Source organism: Oryza glaberrima, chromosome 3 (genome assembly GCF_000147395.1).
Source record: "Oryza glaberrima chromosome 3, OglaRS2, whole genome shotgun sequence".
NCBI classification, from domain to species: Eukaryota; Viridiplantae; Streptophyta; class Magnoliopsida; order Poales; family Poaceae; genus Oryza; species Oryza glaberrima.
Window position 1 is genome coordinate 11,105,831 of NC_068328.1, and position 20,059 is coordinate 11,125,889.

The 20,059-nt window shown below is 42.2% G+C and overlaps 4 protein-coding genes and 1 long non-coding RNA gene across 6 annotated transcripts; 2 read left to right on the top strand and 3 right to left on the bottom strand.

The window, feature by feature from the left end:
• The first annotated feature begins 3,988 nt into the window (after window positions 1-3,988).
• Window positions 3,989-5,396, top strand: LOC127768739 (WRKY DNA-binding transcription factor 70-like). The gene is made up of 3 exons (XM_052294376.1): window positions 3,989-4,364; window positions 4,483-4,587; window positions 4,880-5,396. Exons 1-3 carry the CDS (start codon window positions 4,312-4,314, stop codon window positions 5,352-5,354), a joined length of 633 nt encoding a protein of 210 aa, XP_052150336.1. The 5' UTR covers window positions 3,989-4,311; the 3' UTR covers window positions 5,355-5,396.
• Window positions 4,509-4,920, bottom strand: LOC127768741 (uncharacterized). Its single transcript, XR_008016611.1, has 2 exons — window positions 4,776-4,920; window positions 4,509-4,700 (listed from the first exon to the last, which is right to left on the bottom strand). It is a non-coding gene; the product is annotated as an uncharacterized LOC127768741 (long non-coding RNA).
• A 953-nt stretch (window positions 5,397-6,349) lies between the features above and the next one.
• LOC127768738 (octanoyltransferase LIP2, mitochondrial) lies at window positions 6,350-7,223 on the bottom strand. The gene has a single exon (XM_052294374.1). The coding sequence runs from the start codon at window positions 7,221-7,223 to the stop codon at window positions 6,498-6,500; it is 726 nt and encodes a 241-aa protein (XP_052150334.1). The 3' UTR covers window positions 6,350-6,497.
• A 179-nt stretch (window positions 7,224-7,402) lies between these two features.
• LOC127768740 (tRNA-specific adenosine deaminase TAD2) lies at window positions 7,403-9,889 on the top strand. The gene is made up of 7 exons (XM_052294377.1): window positions 7,403-7,542; window positions 7,636-7,673; window positions 7,790-7,856; window positions 8,160-8,319; window positions 8,405-8,501; window positions 8,794-8,897; window positions 9,382-9,889. Exons 1-7 carry the CDS (start codon window positions 7,498-7,500, stop codon window positions 9,420-9,422), a joined length of 552 nt encoding a protein of 183 aa, XP_052150337.1. The 5' UTR covers window positions 7,403-7,497; the 3' UTR covers window positions 9,423-9,889.
• A 3,524-nt stretch (window positions 9,890-13,413) lies between these two features.
• On the bottom strand, window positions 13,414-18,606 carry LOC127768737 (uncharacterized). 2 transcript variants are annotated; one of them, XM_052294373.1, is made up of 6 exons: window positions 18,344-18,606; window positions 17,895-18,104; window positions 17,237-17,585; window positions 14,721-16,671; window positions 14,264-14,470; window positions 13,414-14,043 (listed from the first exon to the last, which is right to left on the bottom strand). In XM_052294373.1, exons 3-6 carry the CDS (start codon window positions 17,563-17,565, stop codon window positions 13,708-13,710), a joined length of 2,823 nt encoding a protein of 940 aa, XP_052150333.1. In that variant the 5' UTR covers window positions 17,566-17,585; window positions 17,895-18,104; window positions 18,344-18,606; the 3' UTR covers window positions 13,414-13,707. The 2 variants fall into 2 exon arrangements, with proteins under 2 accessions (XP_052150333.1, XP_052150332.1); XM_052294372.1 differs by having other exon boundaries at window positions 13,415-14,043; window positions 17,237-17,588.
• Between the last annotated feature and the right edge of the window lie 1,453 nt (window positions 18,607-20,059).

Consider the following 20,059-nt stretch of genomic DNA (forward strand, 5'->3'; position numbering starts at 1 on the left):
ATGGCCATAAACTTAAAAGATACACATTTAGATTTCTAACTTAAAAGATATGCATTTCGTGTATGGCCATAAACTTAAAAGATACACATTTAGGGTGTGTTTAGTTCACGCCAAAATTGAAAGTTTGATTGAAATTTTAGGGTGTGTTTAGTTCACGCCAAAATTGGAAGTTTGATTGAAATTGAAACGATGTGATGGAAAAGTTGGAAGTTTGTGTGTATAGGAAAGTTTTGATCTGATGGAAAAGTTGGAAGTTTGAAGAAAAAGTTGGGAACTAAACCAGACCTTACTAAATGTATTAAGACCGTGTTTAGTTCACCCCCAACTTCCAACTTTCCATCACACCACGTCACATCACATCCAAAACTTTCCTACACACATAAACTTTCAACTTTTTTTCCAAACTTCCAACTTTTTTCAGGAACTAAACACAGCTTAAAGCTGGTCCAAAAATTGACATGGCATGCCACATAAATGCTGGCATGGCATCCCTAAATTGTGACAAGTGAACCCTACTAATGAAATTTCTTTTTCATTCTCTTTCTCTCTCTCTTCTTTTCTCCGCTTCCTTAGGTTTAGGCTCAATGTGGTAACTTGAGCACACAACAACGTCCATGTCAAGCTCAATGGCGGCAGCTACGGGTGAGCTCACCCTCCCTAAGTGCAAGCAATCCATCATAGGCTAAGCCTCGGCTCTAGCTATCACTAGTCGAGCTCCTTTGCTCGAGCTCTACCGCCGCTACCGCCGCTACCGCCGCTCTGCTCCTCCACTTTCATCTCTCTTTGTGACTCCTCTCTAGTTATCACCAATACATAGGAGCACCACCTCCACCTCCTCTTCAACCTCTCAGGAGCCACCCTACCCTTTGCCGCCTCAATTGCTGTCGGAGGATGAGCCAGGGTGGAAACCCTAGTTCTACTACCAATGCTTAAGTCCTTAAATCCGTCGTGTTCACTCCACCTCCCAACAAATTGAAGGTATTATTGGAATCCCCGTGTCTAGTACATCATTTTTCTAAAACCTTCTCGACCAATTGACTCCCGAAACTCGCTAGAGCCAATCCTTCTCACCTAGCCTTTGGTTTAGCCACGTGGTGTCCCTATGCCGTGTTACCACTTCTGGCCACCCTGCCCAAGCAAGATCATCCACCAGTTCTGACTCAGCCACTCCTGTCACCTCGAGTTTGGTCGCACCCACCACTGGGTCAACTTTATCCATATCCATCTAAGCAAAGCCTACCACCGGGCACCTTCTCGCCCTACTGATCCTTCCTTGAGCTTGTGTCATCGAACTCAAGGTGGCCTAGACCAGCGAGGCATGAGGATGATGGCACCATATTAGAGGAAGAAAAGGGAAAAAAACAAGCGTGAAAAAGAAAACAAAAGGGGAAACTTTTGCAGGACAGCCCCACTTTGTCTATGGGTGTAGGATTGGGGAAGGTGCCATGTCAGCGTCCGTGTGGCACACCACGTTGGATTTTGGACTAATGTTGGTACCAAGTTTAGAAGTATAAACATATAATTTTTAAATTTATAAATCTATATGACACATATATACAGGTATTAAATCTAAGGACTCTTTGTGTATTTTACTCTTTAGAAATTATCAACTCAACTCAACGGTGTGTTTAAACTTTAACTATTGATAAATTTTAGATTGTTGGATTATGAACGAATGCTGTGTTTATATTTGAAGCGCATTTAAACACCACTCACACCATCGCACGCACTCACAAGGTCCCGGCAATGTCGTCGGTCATGTGCAATGGCAAGTACCCGATCGTCTCTTGGTGTAGATCAAGCCGCACATGCATTAATTAACCGTGTTCTTCTTTCTAAATTTGTGTTTGTTTAATAGGGTGATTTTGTGTTTGTTTGCTAAGGGTGGTTTTGTCTTACTGAACGGCTGTATTTCTAACGTAAGACAATGACCATGTATATTTAACGTTGATTTCTAATTGGTGATGACCAGCCTTGCCGGTTTCCACTAACTAATCTTGGTTTTATAGTGCAGATAATGCAGCCTTGTTTTGACTGCAAGTGCGGTCAGTTTTAATAAAGACCAATGAATAAAAAGGTGCCTCCACATAACTAAAGACTTGCATTGGCCAACAGATTTATTGAAATTTGGTCATGACCCGCACATAAACCATTCTTCACAAGCTTAATGCGAGTCATAAGAAAGAAAAAAAGCTATAAAATGTGTAGCTTGGCGCTATTTGTCTACCTACATTTCATGGACTACTCAATAGTTTTTTTGCATTTGGCCCTAGTGCGGCGGCTGACGGTGCAATATTTTCTCCAAGGACTCTAATTAACTAGTACTATTATAATCGGATGGAAGATTGTTCAAGAAAAATCCAAATATTCAATGTTAGGTTCTAGTGCCTCTCATGCACATGCCAAATAATGCATTGCCTGAGAGCTACTCGTAATGATTCCTTTTGTTAATCCCTAAAGAGTACTTCATCGAAAAGAAATAGTATAGAACTGATCATTTCTCAACTATATTTTGAACTGGATATATTTAAGATCATTATCTATGAAATCTCATGAGATTTGAAAGTATATGAACACGGACGCCCCAGCGGCACGGCAGCTGTGCCTTCTTCTGCATTTCTCTTGTTTATTTTGCCGATGGCATCGCGGAGCCACAACAATACAATTTTCTATCACTTGGCTCCTACTTGTTAATCGTGTAGTTCATTGTGACCACACTTCTACCCTTATTTATTTCTGTTCATCAGGATTGTGACAACATATTTTAGTCTGTAACCAACTAAATTAGCGGGCAATTTACTAGTAGCATACTATATGCAGGTCAATGAATAAGCCAAGATCTGGATGTCAATAGCATGCATCCCCCTTCTCCTATCTTGCTATGGACCAATAGCAAGTCGTTACCTGTCCTGTTTCTAGAAGGAGTCAATTAGAAAATGCCACTGGTTTTTCTCTCGGTCCTCATAGTGTTTGTAAATAGTTAAGTTCCAAGAGGAGGACGTGGGGAGTAACCACTCCATATATAAAAAAAGGTGGAGAACTGGAGATGTATAGTTCTGAATTTTTGGAGATGGGTAAAAGTCAGAGCTCAGCTAAGCAGGTCTTATTCAGCAACAGCACAATAAACTATCTCATCCTTATGTGAGTACGTGTTTCCTTCTCTCTGAATTCATTGACCACGTACTAGTATTTATGATCCATCCATCCATCTATCTATCTATCTATCTATCTATCTATCTATCTATCAAATTTATGATCTACTATCAATCTATCCTGGCTATAGTATATTCATGGTGCATTGCCATCAGCATTTTCACTTGCAATTTTACTACCAAAAAAAAAAGCACATTTACTGCTTCAGGCTTGCAGTGCCACTTGATGCATCAACTGGCTGCTATCATCGTGATGCATTCATCAACTGGCCGCTATCATCGTGATGCACATAACGTCTGTACTGCCAATCTCTACAAAAATATCCCCAGTGGCCGGGCAATGCATCCGCCCAGTTGCCACGCGCCCCTTTTAACTAAGACCCCTATTGGAGGCAAAGCACAGTACATCACTGGTGAGATCATTTTCCGGGTCCTAAATTAGGCGAAAAGCGGGAGATTCCTTGCTGCCTCAACTTGTCCTGCAGCATGTGCAGGTCTTTAAAAAAACCATCGATATGCGTTAGGTATCAGCTAATCTCCCTCCCCAAGCAACGAGACGATTCCTGCCTCTGGCTTTGTGAGGCAAAGGAAAGAATCAGGTCAAGTCCAACTAGTTTATAATTAATCAATTATCTAAGCAATCACCAACGCACCGGGGCAGGCTTCCATTCTGGCCAAGATTTGTGAACTGGTCCGGCCGATTATATAATCAATTTGCCCGAGTTCCAATCAAAGCAATTAATTAACCATTTAATCGCCCCAAGTTGCTAGATCGATGACAGTGCTTAGTCCTTAAAAAACGGGGTGACACATCATTTTGAGGCCACTTGTAGCTCCTATGTGTGTCCGGGGCCTTTGAAGAAGCTGCAAAGAAATTTCTCAAGTCGCCCCGTCGGTGCGCGGGAGCACGTGACAGCGATACGGGGAGAGGAGAAGATAATCTTTGCATCGTTTTTGGTCTTCAGCTTAGAGAGCGGTGGTGGTTTTTATATGGTGATAAGGGCCTCAATTATGGAGCTCTTTGATGTTTTAAGCTAAAAAGGGGTGCCCTAGTTTGGTACGCTTCTGAATTAAGGCTCCCTTGGCCTTCAGTTTCAGGCTCACCCTAGCATTTCTCTCTCCGGGTGTGTGTCTCTCTCTTTCTTTCTCTCTGGAAACAATGTCTCCTGTGCCGAGTCCGCATCAATCACACCATCTAGGCCATGGCTCAAGGTAGCTAAAAACTATTGCTGGTCTTTTGGTTTTTGATCTTTATAAGAGAGTGGTGATGATAGTGCAGGGGGGATTCAATTGGAGTAGAAGTTGATATGTTTCTGAAAATAACTTGCAGGAAAGAGAAGCGCATGAGGAAGGTGGATACCTTTGCGCCGCACAACGACGGCCACCAGTGGAGGAAGTACGGCGAGAAGAAGATAAACAACTGTAATTTCCCCAGGTTCGGATGAAAGATGACATATTTGCAATATATTTCCTCATTTCTGGTATCTGCGTCTGTATATCTTCTGGAAAGAGTGGGCATCTGTTCATTCTTGTCAACCTTGTCCTCTCCTGCAAACAATAAGAAATTTATCAGTTAGACACCTTTCTGTGATGATACTTAGATGCTCTTCTCATTCTACCCACCCAAATCGACCACAAAGAGATGTGTTGCAACAAATAGTCGTAGAAAACTGAACCCTTTTCTTGTTCATTTCACTCAAACTGTTGTCTCGCCTGTCTCATTGCAGATACTACTACAGATGCACCTATAAAGATAACATGAATTGCCCAGCAACGAAGCAGATTCAGCAGAAAGATTATAGTGATCCACCATTGTACTCAGTCACCTACTACAATGAGCATACATGTAATAGTGCTTTTCTTCCTCTTAGCCCCTCGGAGTTCCAGCTGCAGACTGCATCTGGGAAGGCAGTCTCCATCTGCTTTGAATCATCTGGGGCTCAAGAACCAATGACCAATGCCAGCTCACCTTCTTCAAGCGCAGCACGGCGTAGCACACCTTCAGAGAACAAGAATCAGCCTCTTCCACGGCATTCGGAAGCCTATTCTTGGGGGGTTGGTGTTGTAGAACAAAAGCCGTCCTGCACTGAGCTCCAATCTTGCAGCACCGAATGTCAGGATGCATTTTCAGCTGGTACGATTCCTGAAGAGACAGTAGATGCAGGAAGATTTGGTTCTATCAGATTCTTCCATTTTTTGTAAATGAATTAATGGAAGACAGTTTATTTTATTTCAAAGAGCTAATATGATACACATGTTTTTTCCTCTACACCCTCAAAGAGTATGAGAGGTTTTCCTTGCATGTCACCATGAATTTCTTAGTTGAATTGAAATACCAGTGCTAATTTACATTCCAGAGTCCATTCCTGCAAATTCTCTCATTATTTACACAGAGACAATATCATAAATGTACCTTCAGAAGCAATGACTGAGATGTCCTCTAGGATGATGAAGAAGGAAACAACATTGGACAGATCTCTCAAACCATCATAGATATCTGCAGAATGGCCCCAAATAAGCTTGCCAAGATATTATGGTATGAAGAATATAATATTAATAGCTTCTTTGAAGACAAATTCAATGCCTTTTTCGGAGTAACTTGGATTTTTAAGTGTAGGTCCCAATTTAGCTTGAGACCATGTATGCTCCATTCATTAACAAAATACAAGCTGCCTTCAACATGCCAGAGAAAACTACATTTCTCCAATTTCCAAGACAATATATTGTACTCCCTCCGTTTCAATTTACTTGTCGTTCTAGCAAATCTCACATTAAACTAGAAGACGTGTCAAATTACATTGCTACTTTCATTAATTACATCCTAATCATCTTTCCGAAAGCAAACATTGAATTTCTTATGAGAGTACTAGTACTAGTAAGGTTATATTTATGAGAGTAAGAATGGAAAGACATCTCTAAAAGTGCTTTGGAATGTGAGAATGACAAGTATTCGACACAAATTTTAAATGCTAGAACGACGAGTAATTTGAACGGAAACAGATAAGTTGACGAACGCCAATAAGTCTGTGTTTATAGATGAAATGGGTGTAAACGTACACATGACTTACGCTCATGGTTCTTTTCTTTGTTTGACCTTCAAGTATTCCAAAGCAAATAAGGCTTTGTCCAAATGCCTTCGATCTCACGAAAACAGACCAAAAGAGGGGCAAGGTATCAAATGAGAGACAAAGCTTACAGCATCATTTATTCTTCATTTATGCTCCAAAATGGAGGTCACCTTCATTCGCAATGAACAAAACCAGGCGAAAATTTCCTAATGTCATTTCCAGACTTGACGGCAAGACGTTCTGAAGAACTCTAAGTTCAGTATACATAGTAAAACAATCAGGATTGCTTATCTGCAGCTAAGCAAACCATGTCGGCGCACTCGGATTCATCCTTGAATTCCACATCGCTGAAGCAGAATGTTCTTGCTAAGCTCTGCACGAGCTGATCATGGATCACCTCGTCGGGAGGGAGCTCCACCGCCGCCTCTCGCCGCAGAGAGGTGACCTCCTTGTCGGCGATGCCGCAGGGCACAATGTGCTCGAAGAAACCCAAATCAGGATCGATGTTGAAGGCCAGACCATGGCAAGTAAACCCTGACGAGATCCTGACCCCGATGGCGCCAATCTTCCTGTCCCCGACCCACACGCCGGTCTCGCCGGCGGCACCCGGGCGCGCCTGGACGCCGTACAGCGCCGCCACCTCGATCATGGCGGACTCGAGCCCCTCCACGTACCTCCGCGCGCCGAGGCCGATGGCCCGGAGCGAGAGGATCGGGTAGAGCACGGCCTGCCGCGGCCCGTGGAAGGTGACGTCGCCGCCGCGCTCCGTGCGGTGGATGTCGGCGCCGAGCGCCCTGAGGTCGGCCTCCGGCAGGAGCAGGTTGTGGTCGGTGCGCCGCTTGCCGAGGGTGTAGGTCGGCGGGTGCTGCAGCGACAGCACGAGGTCGGGGACCCGGCCGGCCCTCCGGTCGGTGACGAGCCTCTCCTGGAGCCCGAGGGCGTCGCCGTACCTCACCACCCCGAGCCTCCACGCCTCGAGCACCCTCCTCGCGCCGCCGCTCATCTCCTCCGCAGCCGCGAGGAGAAGAGGACACGGCGGCGGGCTGCCTCCTCCGGCTACCGTCAGAGACTGGACAGGATGAAGCGAAACTAAACTTGCGAGGTAAATAAATGGGCCACAAGTCTCTCGGCCCACGGCCTGAAAAGGAGAAGGAAAAGAAACCTAACCCACCTCGACCTGAACCCGATCGCGCCGCCGCTCGCCTGAACCCGCCGCCGCTCGCTGCACCCCAGTGCACTCACCACGCACGCCGGAAGTTCCCTTACCAGACCGGGCGATGGCGGCGGCGGCGGCGGAGTTTATGGAGCTCGCGCTCGAGCAGGTATGGCTGAAATCTCCAGCTTGATTTGCTGGGAAGAACACGTTTTACGCTGCTACGGTGTTTCTGGCGCTGAATTCTGGATCGTTTTTGCAGGCCAAGTTTGCGTTGGACAACCTTGAGGTCCCTGTAGGGTATACCCCTGCTTCGTTTCATACATAGGAGTTCATCCTTGGTTCTTGCTGTGCTAACTGCTAGTAACTCCTAACTGCTGCTGGCTCTACTTTTTTTTGTTATTCTGTCTTGGTAGATGTGTGATTGTGGAGGATGGGAAGGTGATTTCATCCGGTAGCAACAAGACAAATGCCACCCGGAATGTATGCATGCTCTTACATCTTCGGTTAGGAATATTTTTGCTCTTAGATTATTATTATTATTATTATTATTATTATTATTATTATTATTATTATTATTATTATTATTATTATTATTATTATTATTATTTCTTTTGATTGAACCAGCATTAAACATGCCAATTTCATTAAATAGAGCAGGAGTAAAAATTTTGTACAGGTGTAAAAGAAAACCTGTAATTGATACCAACTGCATTTACATGTAAAAGATTTTTTTTTGCTCTTAGATTAAAGCTGTAATTTGATTGTGCCTGTACCGATTCTAAGGCTACAAGGCATGCTGAGATGGAAGCAATTGATATCCTGCTTAGGGAGTGGCAGGGCATGGGACTTGATCAGCCACAGGTCGCGGAGAAGTTTGCAAGATGCGACCTTTATGTCACATGTGAGCCTTGCATAATGTGCGCAATGGCGTTGTCGATACTTGGTCTGAGATGTTTTATCTTTATTGTGTTAAAAATATGTAAGAGCATATGGATTTATGCTTTTTAACATGTTCATTCTTTTGACAGGAATAAGGGAGGTGTACTTTGGTTGTGCTAACGATAAATTTGGAGGATGTGGATCAATCATGTCATTGCATCAGAGTTCTTCTGCTGAACTGTCAGGGTGAGGGAGCAATGCAACAAGCAGCAGAAAGCTGTTTACTCATGATAACATGTTGCTTTTAGTGCTTCATTAGTTGCCCATTTCCCTAACATTTCAATTCAATATCATGATTTTTGCAAACTTGCACATGCTTAATATTTTCATTTTCTTGCACGTACAACATAGTTATTGAGTTCTTTACATCATTAATCCTGAACTATGTTAGTTGTTTATTGAGTTCTTTACATCATTAATTCTGAACTCTGTTAGTTGTTTATGGCACTCCAACTTCAAACTGTTTGTCTCTTGCTAGGGAGGAAATTCCCGGGCCAAAAGGTTACAAATGTACTGGTGGGATCATGGCGGAGGAGGCAGTGGCTCTTTTTAGAAATTTCTACGAGCAAGGGAATCCAAATGGTATGTTCTTTTCCCTGTATTTCTTCTTCTCCATTGTCTAGAATTATTGCTTCTGCATAGAATTCTCATGTAGGTTCTATGGTAGAATATGCTCTCTTTTTTTCTGGTCCATGAGATATTTGCAAGTACATGCACCCAAAGTGTTAATCAAGAGTTAGAATACCTCTATCTCCCAATTAGCACTTAAAATAACTCCTCTCTCCTAAGGACCAGAGGAAAAACTCTGTTCTTCACACTGCATTTACATGTAGATTTTGCACAGTTGGTATCTTAAGATATTTGCTTGGAATACTTGTGCAATCAATATGATATCATTTTAAAGTCACCCCGTTGTTACCACAAATTATAGTGTAAGATTGAGAATCATTTACTGATCTTGTGGGATCAATAAGGTGGATTGGCCTCGGATCATTGGTCCAATCATTCATTTTAATCCTCTGCGTTGTGAAGAAATTTGACATTTTCTCGCTTGCACACATTTCAGCGCCAAAGCCTCACAGACCTGTCCGTATAGCTCCCCAGTGACTGGTTTCTTTAGTTACTCTACAAGCATGATGAGGAAGATCTCAGGAAGGCAGATCTATAGATTGGATGGAGATCCTAATTTAAGGCCCATCACATGATTTAGAGTTGAGCATTGCTGTTACTAAACAGCCTTATGTATTCTGAAATAGCTGCCACATGCGTTCATGTGATTGTTATTATTATTTGCAGCCAGGTATCCTACAGGCTTGATGATTCTGGGAGATTTCCACAGTTTACAAGCCTGTGTTTCAAGCCATATATGCAATTGTTGTAGGCCTTAACTGTAGCCTTCAAAACAACATTGGTTTGTGATTTTTTTTTTTTTGAAGCCTAAGCCAGCTTCTGCTGGTTTTATATTAAGAGAGAGAAAGACTGTACAAATGGTTTGTGATATACGTGCATGTATGGTCCAATGCCACCATGTGTTTTTTTTCCCTGAAAAATATCGCACTACCATTTTGTTGATCGATCTTCAAAACACCTCGTATGTTTATTTTTATTGGTTCTGACAAATGAACAACGCATCCTCTTGGTTTTGATTGGTGAGTATATTTGTATTGGATTGATTTCTAATTTTGTTGCTGTAGGGATATTACGTAGAAATATCTCATAAAAAACAAAAAAAAAGGACTAAAAACAGTAAAACAAATGTATACTCCCTCCATCCCATAAAAAATAAACCAGTGAACCTGTCCAGATTGATGGGTCACATCCCGTACTAGATTTGATTGTATTTTGTCCAAATACTGTCTAGCTGAAATAGAGAGTCACATTATAGAAAAATCCTAGATAAATAAACTCACTCTTACACCTATAATTCATCTACCCTATAATTCATCAACTCACTCTTACACCTACATTACTCATTCACCTACATTACTCATTCATCAAATCCAGCTGACAGTATTCCTCAGTGCCCGATCTAACGATCATCGCGTCCACCTCAGTAGTGTACAGCCGAGGCTGCCGTAATCGCGTGATTTCTTTCCCATCAACGCGCGCGCCTCACTCCCGAAATCCTGCCACCATCTCAATCTGTCGATCCCCTTCCTCGAATTTCGGAATCCTGAAGCGCGAGCAGTCGGCTTCCGCACCTGGTGCCAGCGGCCTCGTCGATCACCTGATCTCTTCACTAGTGCGCGGTCGACGTTCTCGCACGCCTGCGAGGTCTTCTACTGCTGAGGAAGCGTCCGTAGACCGCTACCGAGAGGATCCGGCTGCTCTGTCGCCGAGGATGCGTCCCCGGCCCCGGGTCCCTCTGCCGCCAGCGCCAGGGCCACATCCCGTTCTAGCGGTTGGCGATCCTTGCCTCTTTGCCATGGCATGAGAGCTCTGCAGCGATGGCCACGGCATGAGAGGGGCCCTACCGTTTAGCTGCTGCCCTCCTGGCTGGGCCGTCCACAGCTTCTCTTCGCCCATTAATTGTGACGCTGCGCCTGTTTATCTCCTCCCTCTTGATCACTCACGGTCGAGAAAGGCTGTGGCGAAGTGGGCGGTGGATAACCTTGGAAGGCTAGCGACCGGGTAATCCTGATACATTATGCATGTCCTTCCCAAAGGAGCTCTGCTGCCAAGCACCATAATCTCTACAAGAGCACAGGCTCATATATGCAGGGAAATATCCTTTTTTTCAGTTATTTCAGAAAGGTTAATAGGTTTGTAGCGGATCTATCGTTGCTTTCTGACTTACTGTTTCTCTGAACACTGAAACTTTGGTTCCTCTGCTGGATTTCATGTAGATGAACGTGCAGGAAAGGTATTGAATCAACCCCGATAAGATGGTACTGGAGATCCTGCATGCTGAATCCAGGTCCAAGCAGGAAATGGCTCTGCTGCTTTGCCAAAACTTCATCACTATTTAAGCTCTCCACTCTAGATGTTCAGGGTTCTGCAGATATCTAGGCTGGAAAGCGAAGAATATATAGTACAATCCTAACATGCTACATTGTGTTAAAAACAAGAACTACATCTGTAGAATTGAATTGTATAGCAGAATTTACATAAATTATCATCTTAGTTCAAACTAAATATTAATACGAAGGGATATCGTCCAAACTTATAAAATGTTCATTATAGTAACGCCTGATTTTCAGTACGACTTGCCTGAACCTCACACTAACTGATCAAAATGTGCATTCATGACTAAACAAAGAAGAGGCTGCTCTCTGTTGCTCGGTCATTCAACAAAGAGGTCGGCTGATCAAGAGTTGTCTTATTGCAACCAGCCAATCTTATAGATATTCTCTTATCGTTTTATGCATATGTATGGCACAAAGTTATTTAGTGAGGTGAAGTCTGATCCTAAAAATTGGGGAAGATAGTTTTTAGATGAGTTGATGTCACTATATCATATAATTTGAAACCATAATTGAATGTAATATTTTAATCCGTAATTGTCCCTGTATGCTCTTTTTGTTTGATAATTTGAGAAGTCAGATTCCTTGGGTGTGCGCAAACGCGCCTCATAATCTAATGTTGAGCAGTATTCATGTTAATCAATATATAATAGGCTGCTTGGGCTCATATGTTCACACTTTTGGCTAGCAGCTACAAGGTTGCTTCTATCACTTTGTCCGCTGTGGATAATATCACGAGTAAAGCAGCACCATCAATGCCCAGTACAAGCCTACAAGGTAATTTTATCGTCAATACAAGTGTCAGAAACCATATAATGCTCACCAATTTGTGGTTTATCCTTTTAGACAAACTGACGTTTTGGTTTCTTACCGCATAAATGGAGCAGACAAATGTCCTCTGCAAATTTTATTCACAATCTGCCTATTCTATATAATTCTATATCCACTGTTCATTCATTCTTCTTACTGCACAATAATCATTTTGTACAAATAAATATGTAGTAGCTTTTTGATGTTCCTGCAATATTTGAATAGATGAGTGTAAAGGAATATGTTTATTCTTTGCAGCAGGCAGCTAACCACTGTTACATCTTGATTAGTAAAAAAATATTGCTTTATTTGCATTTCGCATTTTTTGAAACCCCTATGAGCCATTTATTAGGTTTTTGGGCAGCACATGCTTTTCATGTTAGATTTCAGAGCAAAATAGATGGAATGCTACAGGTTGGAAAATAAATATCAATGCCCTCAGCTAAGGTCACCAATGTTGGCATCAATTGAAGCTGCCTAACAAATAAGAAAAACTTTGTAGTGCAAACCCTATATATAATGTAAACCTGAAAACTACCGTAGAATTAAAAATTGAATGTTTGGTTCACGTCACCCTGAGTAAACTTTTGCTCCCAGTTTTAACCATGAGCAAAGGTTTTATTAGGATTAAAAGTTTTACTCAGGATGAACTGGATACATCTCATATGTTCATTTTTGATCCTACGATAGTTTCCCGCTTTGCACTACATATAAGGTTTGTATACATATTTTTGCAACAAATAATGTGTTGTATTTCACAACAGTTATGTATTGGTCTATTGTGACATAATTCTAGCAACTTTAATGATTTCTTCTGCTGCGGTGTAACCTGTAAATATTTTTCTTCTTCTCAGCCAAATGTTATTCCATTAGAGGATTTAATTTGTTTATTCAAATATCTTAAATACAATTTTTTTTCATCATATACTCTGATACAAATGACGATTATTGATGAAGCAATAGAAAAACATTAAGTGATGTTTGTTTATGGCTAAAGAAATTGCTCCCACTTGATTGAGAATTGAACTACACAACTAAAAGCTGCCCAAGTTTGTGATAGTTATAATAATAATTAAATTAGTATGGATGTTGACATATATAAATTTTTTATGCATGCTTACTAAATATCACCGTAGCGTTAGCACGGACCTGCTACTAGTTTCGTAAGAATGACGAGGATATGGTGCACTATTAAACTGGGTACTTACAAAATGTGCGAGGATATGATGCACCATTGCACTGGATACTCAAGAAAATGACCTGCAAAGTACCCAGGTGACCTGATCTGCCGATCAATCAAAATTTGTATGTGCAGCACCAGTAACATAAACATTGTCGAGGTGTTTGTATTCCCAAAAAAGAAAGGTGGCAATTAACATAATAGAGGACTAGATTTGACATAGCTATGATCGGAGGTGCCTCTGAGCATGTCATCCGTCGAGTACTCGTCTCTTACTAGATAATGCAACACATATTGCATTGGTATACAAGAAATCTAGAAAGCAGCAAACGCCCTATTCGGTATTCCATATTCACAAGCAAATGATCTCCTGTGTAAAATGGGGGGAAAGTAAAGCTGTTTGAAAAATGCAAGATTCTACAGCTACTTCTATGCAAATTTACTCCGATTCGAACAGCTTCGATGGCCGAGGGCTGCAGATGATGTCAGATGGCCTGCCGATACTGTCACGTAGTATCGAAATCTCACCCTCTTTAAGCAGTATTTCACCCTCCTTAAGCAGTATGTCTTCATCAAGAGATTTCATCTTCTGCTTTAATGAAGCAACATCATTTTGCAAGGCGCTGATAGTTTTTCGCAGCTGCTTCGTTTCCTGCCACAAGACATCCCTTTCATCACTTACTGTTTTGAGTGTGCACCGAAGAGCAGTCAATTCCTTCGAAGATTCCTGAAAATCCTGTTGGATCTGACTAATGTTCTCCTCTTTCTTCAAAACCTACAAGGTGCAGTACAAAAGGAATTGGAACAAGAAAAACTGCAAACAATTTAAGGGCAATGTAGCTTGCAGCATTTGATCGTTTCCCCTCAGAAGGAACTGACAGTGATATAGAAACAGAAAAAGTTATATTGCTTAGATGGGATTGGTTTCTGATCTAGGTAAGCCTCAGCAACAGTCTAAAACTCCTTTTGGGTGGGGGGAAGGATGTTAAGATTACCTGCATTTCCAAATGTTTGGACTTGTGAGTGAGGCAACATAGTTCATCCTGAACCCTTTGGATTTCATTTTGCATGACATCTTGGATGCGAACTGAAGATGCTAGATCTGACTGCAATTGTTCAATGTCTCGTTCTCTTGACAATAACTTCTCCTTTAGTACTCTACAGAGCATAGACTCTTCTTTCAACTTAAATTCAATGTCATCCTGCATAGAAAAGGGCAAAAAGGAAAGCGGAGGTTTAGATTTAGCTTCTGAGACTTGTCTCTGTACTAGTAGAGTTTACCAGATATATTTTGAGAACATTGTCTCTGTACCAAATTTCACTGTATATGTTTGAAAAAAGTGTTTTTTTGTGCTCTACAGAACAAAGTCGTAAGCCAACAACCACCGGCCCATAAGACTGAAAAATAAATAGGATACTTCCAAATGTAAAAAGGCCCTAGGAACTTCATACCTTGGATAAGTGGTCCTGTTTCAAGATACAGCTTTCAGTTCTCTCTCCAATCTTTTCTTCTTCATTATGCTTTTCAGTCAACATAGATCTGATTGCCCAAAGACATTGTTTTAAATTCTTGATTCTTTCTTGTATGCTCTGGTAACTCAAAGTGTATTCAATGGATGCTAATGCATCAACACTTCCGAAACTCTCACTCCTCTTAGATTTCATTGAGTCCAACAACTTGGCACAAAGCTGACTAGTATCATCAAGCAACGATAAGCCCTGTAGTTGCAAGTTGTCCACTCTGGTGTTGAGCTCCTGTTCAAGACGAACTGAAGAAATACTTAATTTGTTATCACTGCTTTGTAGACGATTTAAAACAGCTATATTCTCTTCCCTTAGAGACTCAACTTCACGGTTACAGGACTGAATTTCTCTTCTCAGCTTTTGTTCCACTCCAGTAAGTCTGATAAGTTCCATTTGCATCCTGCTGATGCTTTCACTAGTACCAAGGGATTTGTTTTCCAGTTCAGCATTGAATCCCTGTCTCAGGCCAGTTATTGTTTTCTCCTGTTCATTAGATATCCTCTGCAACCTTGCAATCACTTTGTGTAATGCTTTATTGTCACCTCCCTTCTCTTTTAAGCATTCCAGGATTTGGTTCCTTTCCTCTGCAGTTTTCGTTAAATTATCATTCAACTCAACCGATGACTTCAAAAGAGTATCATGCTCTTTCTTTACTTTCTGTAGCTCGTCATTGAGCTGTTTGTTTTGCAGTTCTAAACTTGTTATCTTATTAGAAACATCAATTCTGTTCGATTCAAGTAAAGTAACTTCTCTTTGAAAAGATACATTCTGCTCTGCAAGCTCTCTTACTCTTTCCCGTAATCGCTGTTCTTCTGATTGGAATTCTGCCAGTTTGACTGACCAATCATTTGACCTTCTATCAAGCTCCATTTCCAAGGTACTTTGCACATCACTCTTCTCCTTCTCCAGCCTTCTAGTTCTGGTGTTCAATTCTACCTTGGACCGCTTATGTTGCTCTTTGGCTGCAAATCTCTCTGTAAGACGTGCCTTAATTTGTGAAGACAATTGGAGTGCCAATTGCCTTCTATCTTCAATCAAAGTCTGTATCAGCTGCAACATGTCAGTTGAGCTTAAACTATTATCCCTCAGCATGTTAAGCTCATTATTTTCTTCAAGAGGAACCATGAAGCACTCATCAAGTTCTTTAGCTCTTCTAAGCAACTTCTCATCAGTGTCTTGTTCAAGGTTATTATCATGAAAACCATGAGAGTCATCACGACAACAGACATCTGCATCAAAGCATCTTGAGGTAGTGCCTGAAATATAATCCATTGAAGTGTCACAAAAGCATGGAGGTTGTGCATCTTCCAAACGATCATAAATATCTTCCAATGTAGCAATACTTTGTGATTTGCACTCCTCTATATGTGAAAATTTTTCAGAAGATGCTTCAAGCATTTGTGCATCATCTGCAGGCTCTGCACACACAGATGCAACCTTCCATATGCCCTTTGTTTCCTCCTGAGCTAATTGGCAGGCATCAATCATGTCGATGTTTGAGTAGCTATAGCTCTCAACGATTTCTTTGCAAGACTTTGGTGAAGATGGAGCTGTAGAATGGGGTCTAGGTGGCCGTCCCCGTCCCAAATAAGATGATGAGGATCTGACAGGTAATTTTAGCTTATGTTTCTCATTTAGACTGTTTGACTCTTGCTCTCCATCAATATATAGATCTAGAACTTCATTCTTGCTTGAAAGATTGGTCAATTTAGAAGGCCTGCATTTTAACACAACAGGAGAACTAACAGGAGAGTGTCCTGCTGAGCATGAGTAGCATCTTGACTGAGGTGAATCACTTTCCTGTACCCCATGTGTTTTTGGAACCTCTATCGTGTATTCTCCCATATTGGTGTGTCTTTCTTGTGACCAGGGATAGTACCTGCAGACAGAAAGATTGTAACCTTTTATTTCTACCATCCTTCAGTCATCATGCTAAATAGAATACCATGCATGATAATAGTAAGTTTAAAAGGAAAATCTCCAGCATCACAGTTATGATAAACAATTAGGACAAACAGAAACATAATTAAATGGGGCTAAACATGGCTAAAGGTTACATCTGCTCAAGATAATATGCAAAGAGTTCATTGCTGACTGAAAGCTGAATAAGTTTTCAAAAACAGTTCATTGTTAACTGAAAGTTGAATAAGTTTTCATAAGTGGTTTGTTAGTAACACAATGGGCATGAGCTAGAAATAAAAAATCTAGTAACAGATAGTGAGTCTATAATGCACCACCAAACATTGTGCTTGGTTTTAGCTCTGTCAAACCAATTAAAATGTAAAACTACCACTTACTTGGGAAAAAACAGATTGTTTGGAATTTTCCAAATAGGGGATGACACAGTGTTCAGTTATTATTATTAATGATTGATGTTGCTGAAGCATAAGTTACAGACAGTGGGAGCCTCAAGCACAAGTAAATTTTATCTTTAATCCACTTACTCCGCATCCCCAATGTGTCGAGGCGCATCAGAACTATTGGAGAAAGAGCATGGAATATCGCCTGAAAAGTTCATTGTCCGTTCATTCAAGGAACGATCAATTGCTGACGACGTCAATGACATGCACCTCCTGAGCTGAGGAGTGGATGATTCCTCACTGCTTGGTTTTCCATGCCGGCTTCTTGACCTGAATGCCCGTGTGTCAGGAGAATGGGAGGCACAGCTAGTCCCTCCATCCAGTTTGTTCTCATTCTTCTTATCATGTCCCGCTGATGCTTTGCCATTCCCAGCATTACTTGTGAATGAGCGGAACGGAAAGAACCTTCTCATCTTCAGGAGCGTCTAATACTCTTCTGCACGGAGAAAACATCAGGGTAAGCGCAAAGTAACCCTAAAATGTGTGCAACTGTTCTAGATCAAAAGTAAAAATTATTCAAATAATAGTGCAAGCTTTGGATCAATAGCTGTTCCAAGTAGTTGCATTGCTGCAGGCTGAGACACTGAGCAGTTGGTGTACAACTAAACGCAACTGCTAACTAATATGCATTAGAATTTCTAAGTAGCAAATCCATCAGAAAGTAAATGTATCACAAGTCTTTTTTTATAGACAATATGGAGGAGTCAAAAAAAAAAAGGACCACAAATGCTTCGGCACGAACCGCTTGGCACACACAAAATTCGGCGTGGCGATTTCCCAGTAGAACGTGCCCGCGTCCCTTGGTTTGGTTGCTCCAGCCGTGGCGGTGGCGCTGCTGCCCGTGGAGATGGGATATTGGGATCCCGCGGCGTCTTTGGCTTGCTTGCCGCTACCAGCGGCGAGGCGGATGGGACTGTGAGATCGGAGGACAGAGGCGGCGGAACAGGTGCTCCTGCGAGGGAAAGGAGTATTTCGGTCAGGAAATCGGTCGAACAGGTGGCGGACTAACCCTGAGCACGCACCAAGAAATCCAGATAATTTTCCCACAACCAAAAGATGACAAAAAAAAATCGAAAAAGACGAACGAATCTACGAGAATTCGAGACCGACGAGACTCATCAAGTGAAACCATGCATAACATCGCCTGCAAAAGAAACCAAGTTCGGACGGCTAGTAGAAACCAAGACTAACCTGATGATCTTCTTCCTCCTCGAAGAGAGCGCAGAGCAGCAGCAGCAGCAGACGAGAGGAGTCGGCGCGGATCAACCAGTATCCTATGATTGGGGGAGGTCTCAATAACTCCCACTCGCAATCGCCGATTTTCGAAGAGGGGATCGGCGGATATCTGGGGACACGGAGGGGATTTCAAACCGGAGCGGGGGAGCGGCCGGGGGGAGACGACGGATGTGTGTGGCAGTGTGGGGGGAAATCGTGGGGTCGGCGGCGGCGGCGGTGGCCAAAATCCAAAGTTGGGGATATGGCCGTTGGTCTCTGTGGAGCCTGCGATTTGGGGGTTTCAAACGGGCAAGTCCATCACCCCCGTTCGTTTGGATTTTGGGACAGATCGACCGACAAAATCACAAAATACTCCATAATAAACGAAAGGGGCAGCAAAAATATTCCATTTGTTTTCCTTTTTCTTTACAGAAAACCTGCTTGTTTTTTTTCATATTGGATTTTAAAACGAATGTAGTTGTTTTTCAATTTCTGGAAGTTGTAAGTGAAAACTTTTGTAACAAAAGTATAATTTGAAAATCGTTTAAGGCTCAAAATGGAATTTACAACTACTAGCTGAATGCACGTACTTTAGTACAGATAGAAAAATATATATATTATAACATTATCTGAAATTCATAAGAATATATATATATATATATCTCATGAGATGTGACCCATCCTTGTTTTACTATAGAGAACATTCATATCAATATTAGAAAGTTCAAGGGGGTATTTGTAAGGTGAGGTGTCGAATTCACTAATTCAAGTTTCTTTTAAAGCAGAGTAAGTGTATATATATATATATATATATTCAAGATTCAACAATTTAAACCAGAAAAAAGTCTGAATTAGCCCCCTAATTTGAATTACCCCTCAAACCCAAAATCCAGACATATTTCATCCTCAACTATCAATACTAGATGAATTACCCTTCTTAACCCAATCCGAAGCGGTTTTGACCTATGGTATACATGTGACGCCTACGTGACAGTCCAATTGAAAAAAAAAAGATTAAAAAAACATGTCCCACTTGTCATATACCTCACACATCTCTCTCTCAGTTGTTTGCTAGGGGCGAGGCAGGTATCGTTGAGGGGCGTCGAGTGCAGCGGCGGTCAAGAGGGCACTGTGGCGCGAGGGGAAGAAGGGGAGCAGTTGCTAGACAAGAGCTGGGCGGCTGCGGCGATGAACCTTAAGGGCAGTGTTGTAGATGAAGGTGGTGGGACAACTGTCGAACTCATCCATTCGGGAGAACGCTTGGATGGCCTCGGCGTGACAGTCGACAGAGGATTGCGTGGCAACGAGTGCCGCGAAAGTGTGAGAAAGGCCAGGAGGCTAGCGCGAGGGTGTTGAACATGAGCTCATTAGCATGGGAAGAGAAGAGGAGGAGTGATAGACGTAGGTGTGGAGTAGGAGTGAGCGGAGGTGACGGGGATGGCGTTGCAGAGGAGGGCATCCGAGACGGCGTGCAGGGTGAGGGTGGATCTAAAGCGCATATGTTTTCTTGCTGGGTCGGTTTGTTTTTTGGGGCAATAAGCTTGCTTCTTCACAAGCTTATCCCCGCCCCTTTCCTGTCCGTCCCGACCGGCAGCAGTTGGGTTTCCCCATCTCTCCTCAGCTTCCCCGGTCTTGCTATAAAGCGGAGCAAAGCGCATGGCGCTGAAAGTTAAGAAAGCTCAAAAACACACA

Coding starts and splice junctions, on each gene's coding strand:
- LOC127768740 (XM_052294377.1), top strand. CDS start 7,498: ATGGCGGCGGCGGCGGCGGAGTTTATGGAGCTCGCGCTCGAGCAG. Junction 7,674..7,789: donor AACCTTGAGGTCCCTGTAGG/GTATACCCCTGC, acceptor CTGTCTTGGTAG/ATGTGTGATTGTGGAGGATG. Junction 8,502..8,793: donor TCTTCTGCTGAACTGTCAGG/GTGAGGGAGCAA, acceptor GTCTCTTGCTAG/GGAGGAAATTCCCGGGCCAA.
- LOC127768737 (XM_052294373.1), bottom strand. CDS start 17,565: ATGAGAAGGTTCTTTCCGTTCCGCTCATTCACAAGTAATGCTGGGAAT. Junction 16,672..17,236: donor CGACACATTGGGGATGCGGA/GTAAGTGGATTA, acceptor TTCTGTCTGCAG/GTACTATCCCTGGTCACAAG. Junction 14,471..14,720: donor AACAGGACCACTTATCCAAG/GTATGAAGTTCC, acceptor TTTTCTATGCAG/GATGACATTGAATTTAAGTT.
- LOC127768739 (XM_052294376.1), top strand. CDS start 4,312: ATGTCTCCTGTGCCGAGTCCGCATCAATCACACCATCTAGGCCATGGC. Junction 4,365..4,482: donor CATCTAGGCCATGGCTCAAG/GTAGCTAAAAAC, acceptor AATAACTTGCAG/GAAAGAGAAGCGCATGAGGA. Junction 4,588..4,879: donor AACAACTGTAATTTCCCCAG/GTTCGGATGAAA, acceptor GTCTCATTGCAG/ATACTACTACAGATGCACCT.
- LOC127768738 (XM_052294374.1), bottom strand. CDS start 7,223: ATGAGCGGCGGCGCGAGGAGGGTGCTCGAGGCGTGGAGGCTCGGGGTG.